At 50.1% G+C, this 23,229-nt stretch overlaps 1 protein-coding gene across 1 annotated transcript in view; it reads left to right on the top strand.

The window, feature by feature from the left end:
• The window catches only part of LOC308671264 (ADP-ribosyl cyclase/cyclic ADP-ribose hydrolase 1-like), a 98,597-nt gene that overhangs the window by 43,517 nt on the left and 31,851 nt on the right, over nt 1-23,229 (top strand). The window contains exon 7 of the mRNA XM_081333365.1: nt 938-1,024. Coding sequence (XP_081189491.1) covers nt 938-1,024 — 87 coding nt within the window. The remainder of the gene's footprint in view (nt 1-937; nt 1,025-23,229) is intronic.

The raw sequence follows: 23,229 nt of genomic DNA, 5'->3' as shown, positions 1-23,229 counted from the left end.
ACTCTCTGCTATGACCTTTCCGTCTTGGGTGGCCCTGCACGGCATAGCTCATAGCTTCATTGAATTACACAAGCCCCTTCGCCACGACAAGGCAGTAATCCATGAAGGGGGTCGGATCTTTACCTTTGTGCAATTAGTTGGCACAGCTTCTTGAGCTGCTAAAATAAAATCTTCAGTTTCTTCTTATTATTATTATTTCAAGAGCAAAGTAACCCTGAGACATTAAAAAGGGGGGAAAACAAATTCAGGAAGAAAAAAAAAGGATGGGTGAGAAAAGGATTTAATATTCTAATCATCTTTTGCCATATTGTGTAATAAGAATTACTCTCCAAGAGCCCCAAGGTGGGTTTGTAAAATGCAAGAGAAAGGCAGGGAGCTTAGAAAAGAGGGCAGCATGGAAAAAACAACAGTAGAGTCATGAGGAAAATTATATAAAACTTCTGAGGGCCCCCATTATTATTAATCTAAACATCATGATCAATAGCTTTTTCATGCCTTGTTCTTTAGTTTTTTCTGTTTCTTGTTTTAGATCTCCCTTCTCCCCCTGCCAACTGAGCCTGATTTTACATTTTCTTTAATTATACTAATGTTACTGTGAACCCTCCTACAAATATTGCAAACGTGTTATCTATGCGTGCAATGCAGTATAAGAGGAAAAAAATGCAATTAAAAATGTTCTGTGTATTGATACCTTTTTTGGTTTGCTTAAAAGGTGGGTGCTTGGGGAAGACTGATTATGCTGATTCAGGTGTTTAGGAATGAGGTTATCTTGAAAGCACTAGAGAGATTTTTAAACTATTGGAAAAATATTTATTCAGGAATCAGGCACCAAGTTTTTATTTTCTGGAAGGTTTTTGCAGTTTTCTGTATGCAAATGTTTGTGACTTAAAGAGAAAATAAGCACTTAGAACTAATGTGTGATGGCTTCTATTGCCAGGGAAACCTGCACAGGACATTCCATTGCACAATTGAGAGAGATCTTGGAAAACAGAAATATAAGTGTCTCCTGTGAAGACAATTACAGGTAATTTCTGTGCAGCAGAATTGTTAAGTATTTGGTTCTTGCTTGAGTAAGATGAGGTGTTCAAACAGCAACAAGTTTATTCAGAGACAGAATGTAATGTATAATATTTAAAAGTGCATTTGACAGTTGTGGTTTGACAGTGCAGGTTTGACAGTTCCCTCTGACAGCTGCGAGTTGACAGCTCCACATGTGGTTACCAGCTGTGAGTTGACAGCTCCACATGCGGTTACCGCTGACAGCTACAAGTTGACAGCTCCACATGCGGTTACCGCTGATTGGTTAAGAACACAAGCGGCGGGAGAATCCTCGGCAGGGGATTGGGCGAAGGCTTGCCGGCTTCAGTATAAAAGGGGTTTTAAAACCCGCTGTCGGTGTTCCTTGGGGTAAATAAACCAGTTGAAATGGACCGAGTCTGCTGTCCTTTATGACCGGGAACCCGCGCAAGACACTACATCTGGCGACGAGGGTGGTACTGCTTCACGGAACAGATAACTGAGCGAAGTCACGAGCTGACTGTCACTGAGCTGAAGTCACTGGGGAAATTTGTCCCTAAAGGAATCCGCGTTGCTGAGATAGAAAAATTTCATGTTTATTTATATGGAAGGGAATTCACGGTCCTTACAGATCACAAACACTTATTGGGATTATTCACCATTGACAAACAGACCCCTCAAATCCTATCCCCTAGAATTTTGCGTTGGTCCACGTTTCTATCTGCATATTCATTCAAACTGATCTACAAACCGGGTAAAGAAATGTGTCATGCTGATGGTTTAAGTAGACTACCCTTGGCCGACAATGACCCAGACCCAGCACCTGGGGGACAAATTTTAGCCATTGAAGAACTACCAGATTGCCCCCTGCATGTAAAGGACATTGCCTCAGCAACAACCACAGATAAAATCCTGAGTAGGGTGTTAGCTTGGGTAACCTCAGGGTGGCAAGGCCACAGCCCAGGGACTGATTTCCAAGCCTATTTTGTGAGAAGGAATGAATTATCCTCACACCAAGGGTGTGTCTTATGGGGAAGCAGAGTTGTCATTCCAGACAAACATAGAGCTAGAGCCCTCCTAGCACTACATGAAGGTCATCCTGGAGTAGTAAAAATGAAGGCTTTAGCATGTAGCTTCTTTTGGTGGCCTGGCCTTGACAAAAACATTGAGGAACACGTAGCTGGATGTCACCATTGTCAGCAGTCCAGGCCAGGGCCACCTCACACACCTATACACAGATGGGAAGCAGCCCACAACCCCTGGTCTAGGATCCACATCGACTTTGCAGGACCCTTCCAGGGGCAGCTATTCCTCATCGTAGTTGATAGCTATTCAAAGTGGCTAGAGGTGATTCCAGTTAATAGTATGACCACGGCCAGCACTGTACAAGTGCTAAGGGAGCTCTTCGTTACACATGGTCTTCCGGATGTGATAGTCTCAGACAATGGGCCACAATTTACTTCTGCAAATTTCCAGATTTTCACCAGGGCCAACTTGATTAAGCACATCACCTCTGCTCCCTTCCGGCTGTCCACTAACGGCCTGGCTGAAGTTATGGTCCGAACAACTAAAGACGCTTTACATCGCATCATCACGGGCAACTGGCACCAACGTTTGGCCCAGTTTCTTTTAGCCCAGCACTCTACCCCATGCACAGCCACCAGCAAGAGTCCAGCGAAGCTACATTGGGGCCGCCATCTGGTCACAAAACCTGACAGATTGCACCCTGACAGGGTGGCAGCTGAAACAGAGCTACCAGTTCCTCCAAGACAATTCAATGTTGGGGATTATGTTTGGGCCAGAAACTTTGGGCTGGGGAACAAATGGTTACCTGGGGTGATTATTATTCGCATGGGGCCTATTTCTTATCTTGTGGAGGGGGAAGGGGGCCGTCAGTTTAGACGGCACATAGATCAATTGAGGAAAAGGGGATTGAGCAATCATCCTCAAGCTCCGGGTGGACAATCATCTTTGGGTGAACCAGGCACCCCTGCCCACAACACCCAGGAAAAGTCCCAGCAATATGGACAAAGAAACCTTTCAGACTCTGGGAGAGACCCCAGTTTTTGCCCCCCCCAATATTGCCCTAAATCACCAGGGCAGCAGAAACTCCATGGCTGTGAATCCCCTACCTCCTACATCACCTTCAGCCGGGGAATGCACAGCAGACGATTCCCTGAGACGCTCTGCCAGGACAAGAAGGCCACCAGCATACTTGAAGGACTATGATTGGTCTGGGGGGCAAGAGTCTGACTAAAAACACCTGTCACAAAACTGTACAACAAAAAGAATTCTGTAAATAGTTACTTGTTTAATTGTGGGGGGGAAGGGGTGTAATGTATAATAGTTAAAAGTGCATTTGACAGTTGCGGTTTGACAGCGCAGGTTTGACAGTTCCCTCTGACAGCTGCGAGTTGACAGCTCCACATGCGGTTACCACTGACAGCTACAAGTTGACAGCTCCACATGCGGTTACCGCTGATTGGTTAAGAACACAAGCGGCGGGAGAATCCTTGGCCGGGGATTGGGCGAAGGCTTGCCGGCTTCAGTATAAAAGGGGTTTTAAAACCCGCTGTCGGTGTTGCTGAGGGGTAAATAAACCAGTTGAAATGGACCGAGTCTGCTGTCCTTTATGACCGGGAACCCGCGCAAGACACTACACAGAACATTACAGAAGCAAGCTACTAGCTGCTGCGCAGCTATTTATACGGTTGGCCTCTAGGCGGCAACTAATAGATTTAAAGTATTAGTTTCCTGCCCAAATCTACAAAACAGACTGGAGACAGCAAGTCTAGCTCAGCCCAGCAACTGTTACATAACAGATAGAAAGTAGGTCAGCCATTAAGCAAACAGTCAGACATAAAGCAAGTGATTTAATCATACAAGGCCAATACATTACACCCCTTCCCCCTAGATAGCACAAACTCTCATTTGTTTTACATAATCTTGCAGATACTTAGGCAGCCTTTGTGCTCGTTCAGAATGTCTAGGGGTTACAGAGATCTCCTGGTCTACCTGCTTGCCTGCCGGGCTGGGTAGACCAGGGTTCAGAGGTTCAGTGGAGTCAGAGTGAATTGAATCCCTTTGGCTGGCCTGTCCCAGTCGGCCCAAACCAAAGTCCAATGGTGCAGCGAAGTCTGCAGGGTTGCTTCTTGATGCAGGTTGTCTGTCCAGATCCTGGGATACAGTTTGTGTGTCAGAAGGGGACTCTTCTACGGCTATTCCCCTGTCACCATGTACATGAGCTCTCTCAGAGCATGCAAACTGCTCTGTTGGACCACTGATCTGTGGACCCAGTGTCTATTCCTCTTGGGAGTCCTGAGCCAGCCACTGGTCTGCTAGCCACTGCCGCCGCTGATCATTTTGCCAGTGAATGACTTGCCTATCTTCCAGGACCACCTTGTAGGAAAGTGGTCCTGACACCTTAACAACCTTTGCTGCCACCCACAAAGCTCCTTGCCTGTAATTCCAGGTCCAAACCCAGTCACCCACTTGTAAGTTTCTTGGTGCCTTTGGATGTGCAGTGTCAGAGGCTACTCTGTTGGGGTGCACCCTGTCCAGTTTAGTGATCAGCCACCTGCCCCAGCAAAGCTCAGCTGGGCTCTTGCCCATGGCGGTGCAAGGCATGGGTCACCTACTTGTAAGTTTCTTTGTCCTTTGGACGGGCAGTGTCAGAGGCTACTCTGTCGGGGTGCAGCCTGTCTAGTTTAGTGATCAGCCACCTGCTGCAGCGAAGCTTGGCTGGGCTCTTGCCCATGGCGGTAAAAGGTATTGTGTGCTGGCAGAGTAGAAAATCACCAGCCTGTGGTGCCAGTCCCCTGTGATGGTGCATTTCAGGGATTCCTTGGTTGTGTGGACCATGCATTCTGCTTGTCCATTCAACGACGGGTGAAAAGGAGCCAACGTGGTGTGCCTTATGAGATTGGCTCTGAGGAAGGCCTGGAATGCTGATGCGGTGAACTGGGCCCATTGTCAGAGACTAAGATGTCTCGAAGCCCATGTGTTGCAAATAGTTTCCGCAGTACCTGGATGGATCTAGCAGTATTTATAATGGAAATTGGAACCACCTCCAACCATTTAGAGTGGCTATCAACCACTATTAAAAACAGATGTCCCTGAAAGGGCCGGCAAAATCTACATGGATTCTTGACCATGGTGTGTGTGTTTCCTCCCATCGGTGGACAGGGGCCTGTGGCATCTCTGGTCTGGATTGTTGACACATATAGCATCCGTGTACTTGGGCCTCAATAGCCTTATCTAACCGTGACCACCAGAGGTAGCTCCTCACTAGTGCCTTCATCTGGACTATTCCTGGATGGTCTTCATGCAGAGACTGAAGAACCCTGGGTCAGAGTAAGCTGGGGACTATAACTCTACTGCCCCAAAGGATACACCCTTTATGAGCTGACAGCTCATTTTTTTTCATAAAAAACTTTGGAATTCCGGTCCCGGGCTATTTTCCAGCCATCCTGTGTGAACCCACATTAATGCACAGTTAAGGGTTTTGTCAGCTGCTGTCTCCACAGCTACATCTCCTGCATAGAGAGGGAACTCTGGCAAATCCTGTATGGCTAAAATGCGTGCAGCCGAAGCCGGATCTGGCTCCGTGTGTGGCAAGGGCAATCTGCTAAGGCTGTCTGCATGGCCCCTTTCTTTGCCTGGTTTGTGAATCAGCCTGTAGCTGTAGGCTGAAAGGAATATAGACCACCTCAACATTCACAGGGAAAGAATTTGAGGTGTCTGTTTGTTCGTTGTGAACAATCCTAGCAAAGGTTTGTGGTCAGTGAAGACCATGAAATGGCGTCCATACAAATAGTCATGGAACTTTTTAACCCCGGCCACAATGGCTAAGGCCTCTTTGTCAATTTGCGCATAATTGCACTCAGCAGAAGACAGGGTCCTTGAATAATAAGTGATGGGAGACTGTTTCCCATCAGCCGACAAATGGCTCAACACAGCCCCAACCCCATAAGGGGACGCATCACATGCGATGCAAACTGGCAGCTTTTTGTTAAAGTGCGTGAGCACCGAGTTTGAGGACAGCAGTGATTTGACTGCCTGGAAACTTCTTTTGTGGACATTGGTCCACTGCCACAGTGTAACGGCTCTGCCACTGCAGCCTTATTTGGGAGGAATGCATGATAAAAATTTAGAAGGCCCAAGAAGTCTTAAAGCTCCCTTTTGGACCTAGGGCTTGGTGCCATCTGAATCACTTTCAGCTTTGACTCTGCAGGATGGATGCCATTGGCATCGATGCAAAATCCCAGGAACTCAGTAGACTGGACCCCAATCTTGCATTTCTCCTTTTTAAAATTTGAGTCCCACTGCACGGAACCGCTGAAGGACGGCTCTAAGCCATTCACCCAGGACTTCTGTGGACTCCCCAGAGATGAGCACATCATAGAACTAGGGGCAGACCCCTGGAATACGCTTGAGCATACACTCCATTACTCCCTGAAAAATCCCTGGGGCTACACTCACCCCGAACTGTAGGCGCTTGACCTTGAAGGCCCCCCTATGTGTAACAATGGTTTGGGCTGCTGCCATGGCCTTGTCCACTGGCAGCTGTTGATAGGAATGTGCTAAATCTAATTTAGTGAACACACGGCCTCCCTGAAAGGGTGCCAAAATATTGCTGACAACTGGCACTGGGTCCGCGTGCTGTTAAAGTGCCTGGTTAATGGTGCACTGATAGTCAGCACAAATGCGTACCTCTCTGTTGGCCTTGAGTGGCGTTACGATGGGGGTTTCCCACACCCCACTGTCTATGAGCTGCAATACCCACTGACTGACCAGCTTGTCCAGCTCTGCATCAATTTTGTGCTTTAACGCAAAAGGCACTCGACGGGGCTTAACCCGGATTGGTGCTACTAGAGGATCAAGTCTAAAAGCTATTGGGGGGCCCTTGTACTCTCCCAAACCTGGACTGAAAACATCCACAAACACTTTGCAGACTGAAGACAAGTCTGCTGTCTGTGTCCGGTGGATGCCAGTTACTTGGATGCCCAATGCATCAAACCAATCAAGCCTATTAGGCTTGTGTATTGGCCTTCCACCACAATAACATCTAGTGCAGGGCTTTTCAACCTTTTCACCCATTGTACAACATTTAGAATATGGCAACATCCGAGTACCACCAGCCACCTAGCAAGGTGTCAAAAACATGATGACCAAAAAAAAAAGGAAAAAAGTGATGAAGTACAGGTAGTCCTTCACTTACAACAGTTTGCTTAGTGTTCTGTACCAGCCTACTACCGGCCATGCAGATAAGGCAGGGACAACCCCTTTACAAGAAGGCAAGAGGCTGGAACTAAGCCTGCCAAATTTATGGACACAAAAGCAAACAGAGCAAAAACAAGACACGAACCATGAAACAGGAGCTATTCAAATGGTTGCCTTCAGCAAACCAGCCCTCCCACACATTCCCCTTTTAAACAGTTCAGGGCGTGGCTTCTCTCTGCCTCCTTCCGAGGTGCCCCATTGCCTTCCTCTGTTTACTCCTGATTGACTGCCTCCTGCGTCGGGCGTCCTTGAACAGGGCCAGCTGTGGGTCATCTTCATCCACACTGTCAGGCTCACACAGCTGGGTCTGCGTCATAACCAGGTGGGAGGGGCCTGGCTGAGGGCTCTCATCAGCAAGCTCTCCAACACCCTCAGCAACCTCCTCCTCTGAATCGTCCGACCCAACTGCCAAACCCACAGGCTGACCCTGAATCACAACACTATCCTGCACCGCAGGGCCCTTCCCCCAGGTCTGCCGATCCGGATGCGGTCGGGATGGAAATTGTTCATGAAAAGCGGTCACCAAAGCAGGGGCATGAACGGCGGTCGCGTCTTCCCAGGTGAAGTCCTCTGGTCCGTAGCCTTTCCATTCAATCAGGTACTGGAAACGACCTTTCAGCCAACGGGAGTCCCTGATGCTGGTGACCTCGTACTTGGGGGTGCTGTCTCCATCACGAGGTCCTGATGGGGGAGGTTCCGCTCGGTGGAGTGGACAGGCCGGTTGCTCAGGGACCAACAGAGACCGATGAAAAACTGGGTGCACGCGCAGGGAATGTGGCAGAGTTAAGCGATAGGCAACCAGATTGATGACAGCCTCGACTGGGAACAGTCATAAATATCAGTGATCTAACTTTCTCACCGGCCGTGTTGACAGTAGGTTCCTGGTGGACAACCAGACCCAATCTCCCACCGATAGTGGAGGCGTATCCCGCCTTGACCAGTCAGCAAACCTTTTGTAATCGGCCTTGGCCTTCTCTAACTTACGTCGCACCAATCGATGGATCGCCTGTAACTCTGCCATGAAGTCATTTGCTGCCAGCTCCGGTGAGTCCACAGGAGAAAGGGGGGAAAACCGGGGGTGATATCCCACATTGGCCAAGAACGGTGTCATCTGTGTGGAGGTGTGCTGCGAATTGTTAAATGCAAACTCAGCTATGGCCAGATAGTCCACCCAATTGTTTTGCTGCAGATTGACGTAGCAGCGCAGATATTGTTCCAGGATACCGATGACCTTCTCAGTTCCCCCGTCAGTTTGAGGATGATGGGCGGACGAGAGGCAAAACTTGATATCCAACGCATGCATCAACTCCTGCCAGAAGCGGGCTGTAAACTGGGCCCCATATCAGAGACGACTCTATCATGGAGGCCGTGCAGCGGAAACACCTGCTGAATGAATATACGACTAGTGGTGCGGGCTGACGGTAAGCCGCGACAGGGGATGAAGTGCGCCATCTTGGTCAGCATGTCCACCACCACATACACTGTCATAAAACCAGAGGATGGGGGTAAATCCATCAAGAAGTCCATGGACACAGCCCCCCAGGGTCTTTTGGGTGTCGGCAAGGGCTGCAGTAATCCAGGCGGGGCCCCTGTCACTGACTTGGCCTGCCTGCATGGGATGCAGGAGGTGACATAGGACTGAACGTCGTGTCGGACTCGGGGCCACCAGAAGGTACGGGAGACCAGGTTCAGGGTCTTGAACAGGCCAAAATGCCCCGCCGCCAGGTTATCGTGACACTGGCTGAGGATGAGTCCCCTGAGTGGCCCTCCCGGAACGTAGAGCCGGTCACGATAATACAAGAGTCCATCTGTGACCGTCCAAGGAGAATCTGGCCCCACCTCCTCCTTCCGCTGAGCCAGCCACACCTCCTGCTGCTGTGCCTCCCGGGTCCGAGCCCGTATATCAACCAGCTCCCGCACCGCAGCAAAAGACTCGACAGGGATCACTGTCCTGGGCAGAAGCTTGTCTTCCACTCAGGAATATTCGGGCTTCCTGGACAGAGCATCCGCTCTTTGATTGTGCCCGCTAGGTATGTACCGAACTCGGAAGTCGAACCTCGCAAAGAAAAGAGACCACCGGATCTGGCGTTGGTTCAAATTCCAAGCGGTCTGCAGGCTTTCCAAATTCTTATGGTCCATTTGGACCTCAATTTGATGCCGCGCTCCCTCCAGATGATGCTTCCAGGCCTCGAACACCACTTTGATGGCCAGCAGCTCCTTCTCCCAGATTGTATAATTGCGCTCCGAAGGGTTCAGTTTTTGTGAATGGTACGCGCAAGGGAAGAGGGTACTGCTGGGCGTCGTTGCCTGGAGTAACACCGCCCCAATGGCAATGTCGGAGGCGTCCGCCTCCACGACAAACAGCTGTTGCGGGTCAGGATGCTTCAAGATGGGCTCCTTCATGACTTCCGGTGGCTCCGCGGCGACGGAGACAGCCTTCCCGGGCTGCCCGCGGCTCAGCTGAGGTTTTTTTCGCCCGAAACAGCGCCGATCAGCTGTTCGGGTGAATTTGAAGCCCCCTCCTCGGGAGAAGAGGAGGGGGTGAGGCCCCAGGTAGGGGTTGAGTTCTCCGGGGCCGCCTGAGCTTGCAGCTTGGGCGGCCGAAGGATTGAACTCCCCCGTAGCCTGGGTCGCTCCCAGCTGGCCAGCGCCTCTGCTCCTGACTTTATGGAGCAGAGCCAGGCGTCTGCGACCACCCCTGCCTGAAGGAAGGACTATGGAATAAAAAGAGCAGGCAGAGCGGTACAAGAGGAAAAGGTGAAGAGGACTATTTTATTCTACTCTCGAGCTTGATGGATTTTTTAAACTCTAAGTGAAAGTGCGTCACAATCGAAAGTAAAAGATGGCGGCTAAACCTCCCCCTAAAACTCTTAGGAGTGCTGGAACTTCCCCGGTGCAACAATCATCATTGCAGGCATTACATCCTCCTGATGTAGTGACATCGAAGGACTTACGAGATGCTCTGGATAAACTTTTGGAATCAATTAATCAATCAATGGATGATAAATTTGCAAAGATGGAGGAGAAATTGGAGAAATTGGAGGAGAGAATAGAAGAGAGGATGGAACAGAAGTTCAGCGTGATGAAGGTAGACATTTTGTCTTCAGTGTATAAAGTGGCTGAATGTGTGGAAGATTTGGATGAAAAAGTCAAAGATTTGACTCAAAAGAATGCTATATTAGAAGCAAAAGTATTGGAGAATGAAGATTTAAGAGACAAAATGGATAGAGAATTAAGTCTTGCTCAATATTTCCAGATGCAGTTTGCCATTAGAATTAGAGGTTTAAAGGAGAATATTAAGGAAGATTTAAAGCAGCTGGTTTCTGAGGCTCTCGAAGTGGTATTGAATCAGCCAGCATCTGAAATAAAAGGAGGCATGGACAAAGTGTATCGTGTGAACTCATGGATTGCTAGACAGAGAAAGCTGCCTAGAGATGTGGTGGTTTATTTTGCAAAAAGGGAAATTAGAGATGAAGTTATACAAGCTGCCTATGATACTAAAGTCGTGATTGCTGATCAAGAAGTTCTGGTTCTAAAAGAAATTCCTCCAAAGATTTTAAGGAGAAGGAAGGATTTTACATTTCTGGTGCAAGAGCTCAAGCAACGAGATATAAGGTTCAGATGGGAGATTCCAGCTGGGTTGATGGTGATGTATGAAGGTAAAAGGTACCGTTTGGTTACTGTGATGCAAGCGCGTGATTTTTACAATAATGTTTTAAAAGCAACCCCATTAACACTTCTGGAAGCTGCAAAGGGATCTGGAGAAGGAGAATATCAAGAGGCTGAAGATGGACAGATAGAGGAGAATGGTGCTGGAGGAGATCAAGTTATAACACTTTTGGATGATCCCAGAGAACAGAGGGTGACGCGTGCTGCTTTAAAACGATCAAAAAAGATAAAAGAACAAGATCAGTAGAAGTCTATGGAACTTTTACAATGTACTTACAGCCAAGTAGTGGGAGGTGGGAAAAGATTTGGATGAGGAATGTAAAATTTATATAAGTTTGAAATCTAAGAGAGAATTTTTACAAAATGTTTTATAGATGGTATTTAGACTTTAAAAGCTAAGCATGTATCTGAATTATTAGCCTAAATGTTGGAGGTGCGGTGATAAAGACGTAATATATTTTCATATTTTCATATATGGTAGACCTGCAAAAAGGTTAAGGCTTTTTGGATAAAAATTTGATGGAATATACTAAGTTGATGTTGAATTTAATTACGGCAGCAAGACTTTTGATAGGATAGTACTGGAAAGAGGAACTGCCGACCATAGAAGAGTGGATTTTAAAGGTTTCCGACTTGGTCGAAATGGTGAAGATCTCGGCCTATTTGAAAGATTACTCGCAGGAACGCTATATTATGGAAGGGAGAAAATGGCTTGAGTTTACTCAGAATAAGTATAGGGTTAAGAAGTTTTATATTTGAATAAGTCTTCTTTCTTCTTTCTTTATTTTTTTTTCTATATTGGTTTTTTTTTATATATATATTTATGTATATTTAATATTACTAAGGTTTGTTTTATCCTATATAAGCTAGAGAGTGATAGATTTTAGAGTTTATGGTTGTTAGTATATGGTTGTTTATGATTGTTTTTTTTATATATACCTTGTACTTAGCTCTGGGAAGTCGGGGGGGGAGGGGGGGAGGGGGGAGAGGAAGGGGGGGAGGGAGAAGGGGGGGAGGGGGGATTTTTTAAGGGAAAAATTGTATGTTAAAACTTTTTAATAAAAAAAAAAAAGATGGGCTCCTTCATGAAGGCTTCCTTGAAAGTCTGGAAAGCCCGTTGTTCTGGAGCGTTCCACTGAAACCGAGTCTTCTTCTGCAGGAGCCGGTGAGGGGGGCTGTCAAAGCAGCAAACCCAGGGATGAAAGCTCGGTAATTAACTATCAATCCACCCTCTGATGTGAGAGATCAGCTGAGGTGGATTTATCCCGATTGTCTTTAGCCAAGTTTTGCCCAGATGTATTGCCAATTGTTGTGTTATGGCTTTATATCTGTTGCCAGCTCGGGTGAGAGTAGAGCTGGCTTGGCTCGGCTTGGCTTGGAAGGGCTTGGGTTAATGGTTTTTTATGTTTTGCTGCCCTGACTTGACAAGGTCAACAATATTCTTTAACATCGTTATTCTAACTTTATTCTAACTACCTAGCTGCCTACAAATAGCCCAATGTGGACCGCTGGAGTTATTTAATTATTATTATGCGCCTTAGTTACCCTAGCACCGTTCGGTTCGCCCTCAGGGGTGCCCCCCCATACTGGGTGCGACCTGCCTCATTTTCCACTCTGCCTCTTGATGAAGGGCCCGATTGTTGGGACCCTGAGGGATGGCTGGGCAGGAACAGGGGCCTCAGGTATAAATTTAATAAGAGGCCCCTGGTTACTTTTCTAGTTAAATTTTTTGTGGGGTTAGGGAGGGGGGAGGGTCGTGGTTAGTTGGAAATGGGGGGTAATCCACCAACTGTTGTCCAGGCCTGGTCCGGGATTGATCGCGTAGGGGGGGAGCCGGGGTTAGTTGCCTCTGGGTCTCCGGAGCGGGTCGTGGGATTACCTATTCCCACGACGTTAGGGAATGGCGGCAGGTGTACAAACAGAGGGCCGTATCGACATCTGGGAGGGCATCTCCGCTACTTACAAGCGGTGAGGCGCTCCGACCCTCTGTGTTTGGCCCGAGGTTCCGGGAGCGGGGATGTGCAGCCACCTGAGCTCCGGCTGGTGAACTTGAATGCCAGGTCCGTTGTTAACAAGGCTCCTCTCATCCGGGATCTGGTTGAGGGTGAGCATGCGGACCTGGCTTGCATCACGGAGACTTGGTTGGGCCCAGAGGGTGGTATCCCCCTGGTTGATCTTTGCCCACCATGTTTCCGGGTGCTGCACCAGCCTCGGGCTCAGGGTAGGGGCGGGGGAGTGGCGGTAGTTATGAGGGAGACCTTGTGTCCGCAGGAGGCCACCGTTCTTCAGATAGTTGGGTGTGAGTCTCTCCTCCTGAGATGTGGTCCTAGGGTGCAGTTGGGCTTGCTGCTGGTGTACCTTTCGCCTAGTCGTGCAGCAGCAGCCCTGCCTGAGCTTCTCGATACCCTCTCGGGGCTGGTGATTGAGTTCCCGACTTATGGTTTTGGGTGACTTCAATCTACCATCCCTGGGAGGATCCTCTGAGTTAGCTCGGGAGTTCATGGCTTCCATGACGGCCATAGACCTGATGCAAGTAATTCATGGACCGACTCATGTGGGAGGCCACACCCTTGATTTGGTTTTTCTATCTGGACGGTGGTTAGATGATCTTGGTGGGGGCTCTCCAATTGTTATGCCCCTGTCATGGACCGACCATCATCTCCTGCGGCTGGTCTTCCGTTTTGCCGCTCCTCACCGTGGGTGTGCTGAACCAATTAGATGGTTCCGCCCCAGGCGCTTAATGGACCCTGAGAGGTTCCAGGCGTCGCTGGGGTCCCCACCTGCCTCCTCTGCTCACAGCTTGGCGGATGCCTTAGTGGAAGCCTGGGAAAGGATGGCCACGGAGGCACTTGACCGAGTTGTACCCTTGCGGCCCCTGACCCGGTGCAGATCCCAGCGGGCTCCATGGTTTTCTGCGGAGCTCCAGGAGATGAAGCGTCGGAGACGGGGCCTAGAGAGCTGTTGGAGGTCCAGCTGATCTGAATCCGACCGATTGCGACTAAGAACCTATATTAGGTCTTATCTCGCGGCGATAAGGGTGGCGAGGTCTAATCACTTCGCTACCCTTATCGCGTCCGCAGATAATCACCCGGCCGCCCTGTTTAGGGTGACCCGCTCCCTCCTTAATCAGGAGGTAAGGGAGGAACCCTTGCAGGGACGTGCCGAGGAGTTTAGTCAACATCTGTCGGACAAAACCGCTCGGATTCGGACCGGTTTGGACTCCGACTGGGCAGAGTCTGACGATCAGGACACGGGCGGTCTTGTCGATATTACCTGGGAGGAGTTTGATTCTGTGACTCCGGAGGAAGTGGACAGGATTATGGGGAGGCTGAGCTCCACCACATGTTTATTGGACCCGTGCCCTTCCTGGCTGGTTTATGCAGCCTGGGAGAGGACACAAAGCTGGTTCCAGGCAGTTATATCGGCTTCTTTGAGTGAGGGTAGTTTCCCCGCCGTCTTGAAAGAGGCGGTGGTGAGGCCTCTCCTCAAGAAGCCTGCCTTGGACCCAGCTGTGTTGAACAACTTTTGTCCGGTCTCTAACCTTCGCTTTCTTGCGAAGGTTGTTGAGAGTGTGGTGGCACATCAGCTCCCTCTGGTCCTGGATGAAGCGGATTATCTAGACCCGTACCAATCGGGTTTCAGGCCCGGGTACAGCACAGAGACGGCATTGGTCGCGCTGGTGAATGATCTCTGGAGGGCTCGGGACAGGGGATATTCCTCTGTCCTAGTCCTATTAGACCTCTCAGCGGCTTTCGATACCATTGACCATCGTATCTTGCTGCGGCGTCTCAGGGGATTGGGAGTGGGAGGCACGGTTTTGCAGTGGTTCTCCTCCTATCTCCTGGGACGTTCGCAGTCGGTGTTGACAGGGGCGCAGAGGTCGACCTCGAGGCCTCTCGCTTGTGGAGTTCCTCAGGGGTCGGTCCTCTCGCCTCTCCTGTTCAACATCAATATGAAGCCGCTGGGTGAGATCATTCGTGGTTTTGGAGTTGGGTATCATCAGTACGCAGATGATACCCACCCCAGTGATGCCCTTGACATGATGTCCCGTTGCCTGGAGGCGATTCGGGTCTGGATGGGGACGAACAGGCTTCGACTCAACCCTGACAAGACTGAGTGGCTGTGCGTACCGGCATCTCGGGATATTCAGAATATTCCATCTCTTCCTATGGGGGTGAGTTATTACCCCCCGTAGATAGGGCTCGCAACTTGGGAGTCCTCCTAGATTCACAGCTTTCTTTAGAAGACCATATAGTAAATGTGACTAGGGGGGCCTTCACCCAGGTTCGCCTGGTGCGCCAGTTGCGGCCCTATCTAGACCGGGATGCCTTGCGTACGGTCACTCACGCACTCATGACCTCTCGTTTGGACTACTGCAACGCTGTCTACATGGGGCTGCCCTTGAGGACCACTCGGAGGCTCCAACTGCTACAGAATGCAGCCGCGAGAGTTGTGTTGGGAGTCTCCCGATACTCCCATGTTACACCCCTGCTCCGCAAGCTGCATTGGCTCCCAGTTGTCTTCTGGGTGAGATTCAAGGTGCTGGTAATGACCTACAAAGCTCTTCATGGCATGGGTCCGGAATACCTCAGGGAGCACCTGCGGCCGGCATCAACTTCCCTCCCCCCAGTGCGCTCCCACAGAGAGGGCCTCCTCAGGGTGCCACCGGTCAAAGAATGTCGACTGGTGGCCCCCAGGGGGAGGGTGTTCTCTGTGGGCATGCCGGATTTATGGAACCACCTTCCGGTTGAGCTCCGGATGGCGCCCGACCTTCGCTCCTTGTGGCGCGATCTAAAGACTTACCTGTTCGAACAAGCCGGCCTTGCCTGATGGGTGATGGGTTTGGGTTTTATTGTTTTTTATGTATTTTAACTTAACTTATTGTTATAGTTTTTGGGCATCTTGTTTAATCTTTTTTAACTTTTGTATTCTTGTTTTTTAACATGTATTGCCCTGTTCACCGCCCTGAGTCCTTCGAGCGAAGGGCGGTATACAAATATAATAAAATAAAATAAATGAAATAAATAAATAAATAGTTGGCAAACCCAAGAAGTCGCTGAACATCCTTCACACGACGTGGGGGTTGCCAACTCTGCAAAGACTCAACCTTACTCGACTCCATGGCGATGCCCTCAGGAGAAATGCGGTGACCCAGGAAATCGATGGTCACCCGGTAGAACTGGCACTTCTCCAACTTGGCAAACAGCTGATGTTCTCAGAGTCGCTGCAGGACCTGATGGAGATGCTGATGGTGCACCTCACGCGACGGGGAGTAGATCAGGAAGTCATCCAAGTAGATCACAACAAACTGATCCAACAAATCCCGGAAAATGTCGTTCATGAAATGCTGAAACACAGCGGGGGCGTTGGTGAGGCCAAACGGCATCACCGTCTACTCAAAATGTCCATAATGAGTACCAAACGCCGTCTTCCACTCATCACCCGGCCGAACCCTGACGAGGTTGTAAGCTCCACGCAGGTCCAGTTTCGTGAAGATCTTAGCCTCCCGGAGTCGGTCCAAGAGTTCGGGGATGAGGGGCAGTGGGTAACGATTGCACACTGTGATGGCGTTGAGTTTCCTATAATCGCAGCAAAGACGCAATTCGCCCAACTTCTTTTTGACGAAGAGCACGGGTGCAGACACTGGCGAGGAAGAGGGCCGGATGAAACCGCGAGCCAAATTCTTCTCCAGAAAGTCCCGCAATGCAGCCAACTCGGGGTCCGACATGGAGTACAAACACCCCACTGGGAGAGGCGCATCAGGGACTAAATCAATGGGGCAGTCATAGGGCCTGTGCGGGGGTAATTGATCCGCCTCTGTCTCGTTGAACACATCAGCAAGGTCGGACAGTTCGGGAGGCAAGGAAACCCCTGGGGAACCCTCCACCTGGCCGGCACAGATATGGCGGGAGTGGTCCACGCACTGCAAGCTTGGGAAGGTGACCAAGTTCTGTGACCAATAGATCTGTGGGTCATGCGCCCGGAGCCACGCCAGTCACAAGACTACGGGGAAATGCAGATCTGAGGTGATATAGAACTGGATGGCCTCCACATGGGAACTGATGGCCATACATAATGGTTGCGTGGCGGCCATAATTGGCCCAGACAGGAGCACTCAACCATCGATAGTCTCCACTAACATGGGCGGATCCACTGGGCACTGGGGAACAGCCCATTTGGCCACAAATGCTGAGTCCATAAAATTTGTAGTGGCCCCAGAGTCAATTAAGGCATGGACTGGAATCCCTTTTGGCTTGCCAGGAAGGATCAGACGTGCCTCCAATATCAGATGCCGTGGAGGTCCACAGGCAGCATCGGAAAGACGTCGCTCAGTGTTGTTCTGGGACGCCCGATCTATCACACCGTCTAGATCGGGCTCGGGGCGTTTCCCAACAGAAAAGTAGGGGACTTTCTCGGGGCAGACTCGGTCACTGATGCCCGCTGTCGCTTCTTTGGGCAAAAAGGAGCCAAATGCCCAGGGTCCCTGCAGTAAAAACACAACCCCCCCGATCATCGTCTGTTCATTTCAGTCACCAATAGACGAGACCTGGCGGCACCCAGCTCCATTGGCTCCTCCCTTTGAACTGGGGTCTCATGCACAACAGGGGCTGCAGGGGTCTGTGGGGTGGCACGGCGACTCCTTCGCTGCTGCAACCGAGCATCGATCCGCAGGCAGAGATGGATCAGCCCATTCAGGTCTGAGGGAATATCCACACGGGCCAGCTCATCCAACATCTCATCCGACAATCCATCCTGGAAGGCATCCACAAGCGCAGCCTCATTCCAGGCGGAATCCTGGCTAAGCAGCCGAAAATCACTGATATAGCCCTGTAGGGGGCGTTGACCCTGCCTCAGAGCTTTCAGGCGTCGAGTAGCAGTCTGTGTCTTTATAGGGTCCTCATACATCAGACGCATATGATCACAAAACCCCACAAAGTTGTCCAACAATGGACTAGGTTGAGCCAGCAGAGGCGTGCCCCAACGAGCTGCATCACCCGAAAGAAGGCTTAACACAAACCCCACCTTATCCCGGTCAGTGAGGAAATCAGCTGCTCTCACGCTGATAAAGAGCTGGCATTGTCCCAGGAAAGCAGGAAACAGTTCTGGATTGCCAGTAAATTTATCCGGCATCGCAACTTGGCATTTTCTCCTGGGTGGGGGTGATGGTGGGGGTGCAGCATGGACCTGAGCTTGCAATTGAGCCACCTGAGCTGCCAACAAAGTGAGTTGCTGGGCGAGCTGGGCATTCTCAGCACGTAGCTGCTCCATAATAATAGTAAGGGGTGGGAGGCTGAAGGCAAACTGTTCTGTACCAGCCTGCTACCGGCCCTGCAGATAAGGTACAACATTTAGAATATGGCAACATCCGAGTACCACCAGCCACCTAGCAAGGTGTCAAAAACGTGATGACCAAAAAAAAAAAAAGGAAAAAAGTGATGAAGTACAGGTAGTCCTTCACTTACAACAGTTTGCTTAGTGTTCTGTACCAGCCTACTACCGGCCATGCAGATAAGGCAGGGACAGCCCCTTTACAAGAAGGTAAGAGGCTGGAACTAAGCCTGCCAAATTTATGGACACAAAAGCAAACAGAGCAAAAACAAGACACGAACCATGAAACAGGAGCTATTCAAATGGTTGCCTTCAGCAAACCAGCCCTCCCACGCATTCCCCTTTTAAACAGTTCAGGGCATGGCTTCTCTCTGCCTCTTTCCGAGGTGCCCCATTGCCTTCCTCTGTTTACTCCTGATTGACTGCCTCCTGCGTCGGGCGTCCTTGAACAGGGCCAGCTGTGGGTCATCTTCATCCACTCTGTCAGGCTCACACAGCTGGGTCTGCGTCATAACCAGGTGGGAGGGGCCTGGCTGAGGGCTCTCATCAGCAAGCTCTCCAACACCCTCAGTAACCTCTCCAACACCCCCCCTCCTCCTCTGAATCGTCTGACCCAACTGCCGAACCCACAGGCTGACCCTGAATCACAACACTTAGTGACTGTTCAAAGTTATAATGGCACTGAAAAAAGTGCCCTCAAGCCACAGTCGAGCGAGACACCTGCCTGCCCTCCCAGTGGTGCTCTTCCTCCTGTCCGAGATTTTCATTGTTGTGAGCATTTCTGTTGAGGATTAGCAGCAAGGGTGGGGTGGGGTTGTTTGGTTTTTATTCCCCCTGTCTGCTGGGTGGTTGCAGCAGGTTTTGGTCACTTCACATTACCCTGGGAGATTGTGACTATCACAAATATGAATCAGTTGCCAAGCATCTGAATGTAAATCACAAGACCCTGGAGATGCTGCAGCATTCCAGCTGATCGGTGCTTCTTCTGGGCTCAGAAGTGCCAGGATCAGTGCCGAACTCCAGCTGAAGACTGGCACTGATCCTGATGCTTCCACTGAGCCCTGACAGCCCCGAGGAAGCACTGATCCTGGTGCTTCTGCTGAGCCCTAACTTCCCTGCAGCTCCAGCTATCTCTTGTTCAGGCTTGTGTGGTGCTGCCATTCCCCTCTCCTGCTACCACTTTTCTAGGATGGCCATGTACCACCTGCCTGGTGCCAATGTACACAGGTGGTACCCGTACCACTGATTGAAAAGCCCTGGTTTAGTGGGCCTGTAAATCCCTTGAATTTCACCACCAATGTGGCTTTGCCCTTGACTGCCACTCGGGAGTTCTGGAAGTCTGTGAGTAAAATGATAGATGGTCAAAGTTTGACCCACCTGTTGCTGTGGCTGCAAATGTGCCGGAAGGTTCTGATGGAGATGATGGACACAGCTGAACCTGTGTCCAGTTCCATTTTACATGGAACTCCCTGAAGCTTGACTTGCTTGAGGGGTTGGTGGCCACCAGTGCGGAACATGCTCCCATGACTGGAGCAGAATCCTACTCGGCGTTGCCCCGGGGCCCCAATACCTCTCCTGAATGAGTTGTCTGGCTGGCAGTCCCTCTGGCGACCTCGACAGACGGTGGCAATGTGGCCTGGTTTTCCACACACCCGGCATGTGGCTGTCTGGAAACGGCATTCCACTCATTGATGGCAGCCTCCGCAGCTCATGCACCTAGGGAACAGAACTGCCTTCTCAGATGTCCTCGGTCCCTTCTCCTGGTGCCTCTGTATCTTGTTGACATTGTGCTCAGAGTCGGTGTCTTTCAACCACTCGGTGTCCTCGTGGTGGACGGGTTCTGTGCTTGGCACACTTTTGGGGGGGTGCAGTGCCTTAATAGCCCCTCCAGCAGCTTTGTCTGCCATGACCTCCTTCAAGGCCTCTTATAGCAAGAGAGTCTCCTTAGCAAAAAGTTTTTGTTGGAGCTCTCTGTTCCTGAGTCCACAGACTAAGCGGTCTCTTAGTCTCTCTTCTAAGTCGGCGAAATTGCATCGTTGTGATGCCTGCTGAAGTGCTGTGATGAATTTCGTTGCAGACTCACTGGGTTGTTGTTCATGTTGCTCGAAGGCATGCCTCCACGCTATCATGGATAGCTTCAGTTCAAAATGGTCACAGAGCCTTTTTTTCAAGTCCACGTAAGTAATGGACTCAAGCAACGCCAGGGCGACCAAGTTCTCGGCGATATTGAAGATGGCTGGGCTGCATACACAGAGGAGGGTCGCGGCCTTCAGCCCATCTTCACTGATTTCGTTGGTGCAGAGGTAGTTTTCTACATGGGAAATGTAGGACACCCATCTCTCTGGGTGTGTAATGTCGAATTCTTCAAGCTTTCTGACATTCGCCATGGTGAGTAGTCATCGTGGTTTGTGTCTCACGTTGTGCTGCTGGCTTCTATGTAGGCCCTAGGACAGATCCTTAATGAGGGGTGGTATCCAGCATGGCTTGCTAGGCAGACCGAGGTGGGGTGGAACGTAGTTCCTGCCAGTCTCTGTGCTGGCCTCACCCCCTAGTGACTTTAGGCTCTTATGATGAAGCAGCACATCCCACCTTCATCACCAGTGTTAGGTATTCAGTTATTGCAGTCATTGAGACAAGGTGTTTAAATAGCAACAAGTTTATTCAGAGACAGAACATAACCGAAGCAAGCTACTAGCTGTTGTGCAACTATTTATACAGTTGGTCTCTAGGCGGCGACCAATAGATTTAAAGCAGGGCTTTTCAACCTTTTCACCCATTGTACCACTTTTAGGATATGGCAACATCCGAGTACCACCAGTCACCTAGCAAAGTGTCAAAAACTTGATGACAAAAAAAAAACAAGTAATCATGGAATTTCTTCACCCCGGCCACAATGGCCTTGTCAATCTGAGCGTAATTGCGCTTTGCTGAGGACAATGTCCTTGAATAATAGGCAATTGGGACTCGAGTCCCATCACTTGACAAATGGCTTAGGACAGCCTCCACCCCATAAGGGGATGTGTCACATGCAATGCATACAGGCAATGACTCTTTAAAGTGAGTGAGCACTGAATTGGACGACAGTAGTGATTTTCCTGCCTTAAAGCTGTTTTCATGAACCTTGGTCCACTTCCATGGGGTGCTTTTGTTTAAGAGCCAGTGTAACGGCTCTGCCACTGCGGCCTTGTTAGGAAGGAACACATGGTAAAAATTAAGGAGACCCAGGAATGCCTGAAGCTCTCCTTTTGACCTGGGGCTAGGTGCCAGCTGAATGGCCTTCAGCTTGGACTTGGAAGGGTGGATGCCTTCAGCATCAATACGGAATCCCAGGAACTCAGTAGAAGGAACCCCAATATTACATTTATTTCTTTTGAGTTTAAGGCCCGCTTCACGGAACCATTGAAGGACGGCTTTGAGCCTCTTTGCAAGCACCTCAGTGGACTCACCGGCAATGAGTACATAGTCAAAATAGGGGCAAACCCCGGGAATGCCCTTGAGCATACGCTCCATGACTCCTTGAAAAATCCCAGGGGCTACGCTAACCCCGAATTGGAGGCATTTAACTTTAAAAGCCCCCCCAGTGTGTAACAATGGTTTGTGCAGCCACTGTGGCCTCATCCACAGGTAACTGCTGATAGGCTTGTGCCAAATCTAATTTTGCAAATACCCTACCCCCTTGCAGCAATGCCAAGATGTGGCTAACGACTGGCACCAGGTACATATGCTGCTTAAGTGCCCTATTTATGGTGCACTTGTAATCAGCGCAAATTCTGACCTCCCCATTGGCCTTAAGTGGCATGATAATTGGGGTTTCCCATTCACCCCCATCTATGGGCTGTAGTACCCCCTGGTTAACTAGCTTGTCCAGCTCTGCATCAATTTTATGTTTAAGCGCAAATGGCACTCTGCACGGTTTGATCCTAATAGGCATTATGGCAGGATCAAGTTTAAAGGCTATCGGAGGGCCCTTGTATTCTCCCAGGCTAGTGTCAAAAACATCCGTGAACTCCTCGTATACTGAAGCCAAGTTCGCCGCTTGTGTCAGTGGATTCCAGTGACTTGGATGCCCAGAGCATCAAACCAATCAAGCCATATTAAGCTCATTCTCTGGCCCTCCACCACAATCACGTCCAGGGCCCCCAAAAACCCCTTGATGGCCAAGGTGGCCTCGCCTTTGACGGCAACTTGGGAGTTTTGGAAGTCAGTCAGGATGATGTTGGATGGCCTAAACGTGGCCCACCTCTTGCTGCGGTTACAGATGAAACGGAATGTTTCGAGGGAAATGATGGACACAGCTGAACCAGTGTCCACTTCCATCCTGCAAGGAACACCTTGCAGCTCGACTTGAAGTCGCAGTTTGGGCTTAAGGGGGTGGCGAGCTCCCATGCGGCAAATGCTCCGATGGCTGGAGCATTACCCTACACTAAGCTGCTGCAGGGCCCCGGTACCTCTCCTGATCAGAACATCTGAATAGAGGTCCTTCTGGCAATCTCTGCAGACTGATGCGATGTGGCTGGCCTTTCTGCAGGCCTGTGACACATGACTGTCTGGAACCTGCAATCTGCTCATTGGTGGTGGCTGCCACAGCCCGGACACCAAGGGAAAGGAACTGCTTTGTAAGGAGTCTTCGGTTCCTTGTCGTGGTGCCGTTGGGTCTTGTCAACTTCATGGTCAAAGTCAACATCTTCTGGAAGTTCGGCGTCCTCGTGGCGGACGGCCTCCTCATGCTGAGTGCTTTTGGTGGGCCGCATGGCCTTCATGGCCCCGCCGGTGGCTTCGTCTGCCATGATTTCTTTCAAAACTTCCTGGTGTGAGAGAGTCTCTTTTGCAAAGAGTTTCTGTTGTAGCTGTCTGCTCCGAAGTCCACAGATGAGTCGGTCTCACAGCCTTTCTTCTAAGTCCAAAAATTGGCACAGCCGTGAAGCTTGTCTC

The sequence above is a fragment of the Vipera berus genome (genome assembly GCF_964194415.1).
Source record: "Vipera berus genome assembly, chromosome: 7".
Lineage (NCBI taxonomy): Eukaryota > Metazoa > Chordata > Lepidosauria > Squamata > Viperidae > Vipera > Vipera berus.
Note: the sequence above shows the minus strand (reverse complement) of the source record. Positions and strands in the feature narration are given on the sequence as shown.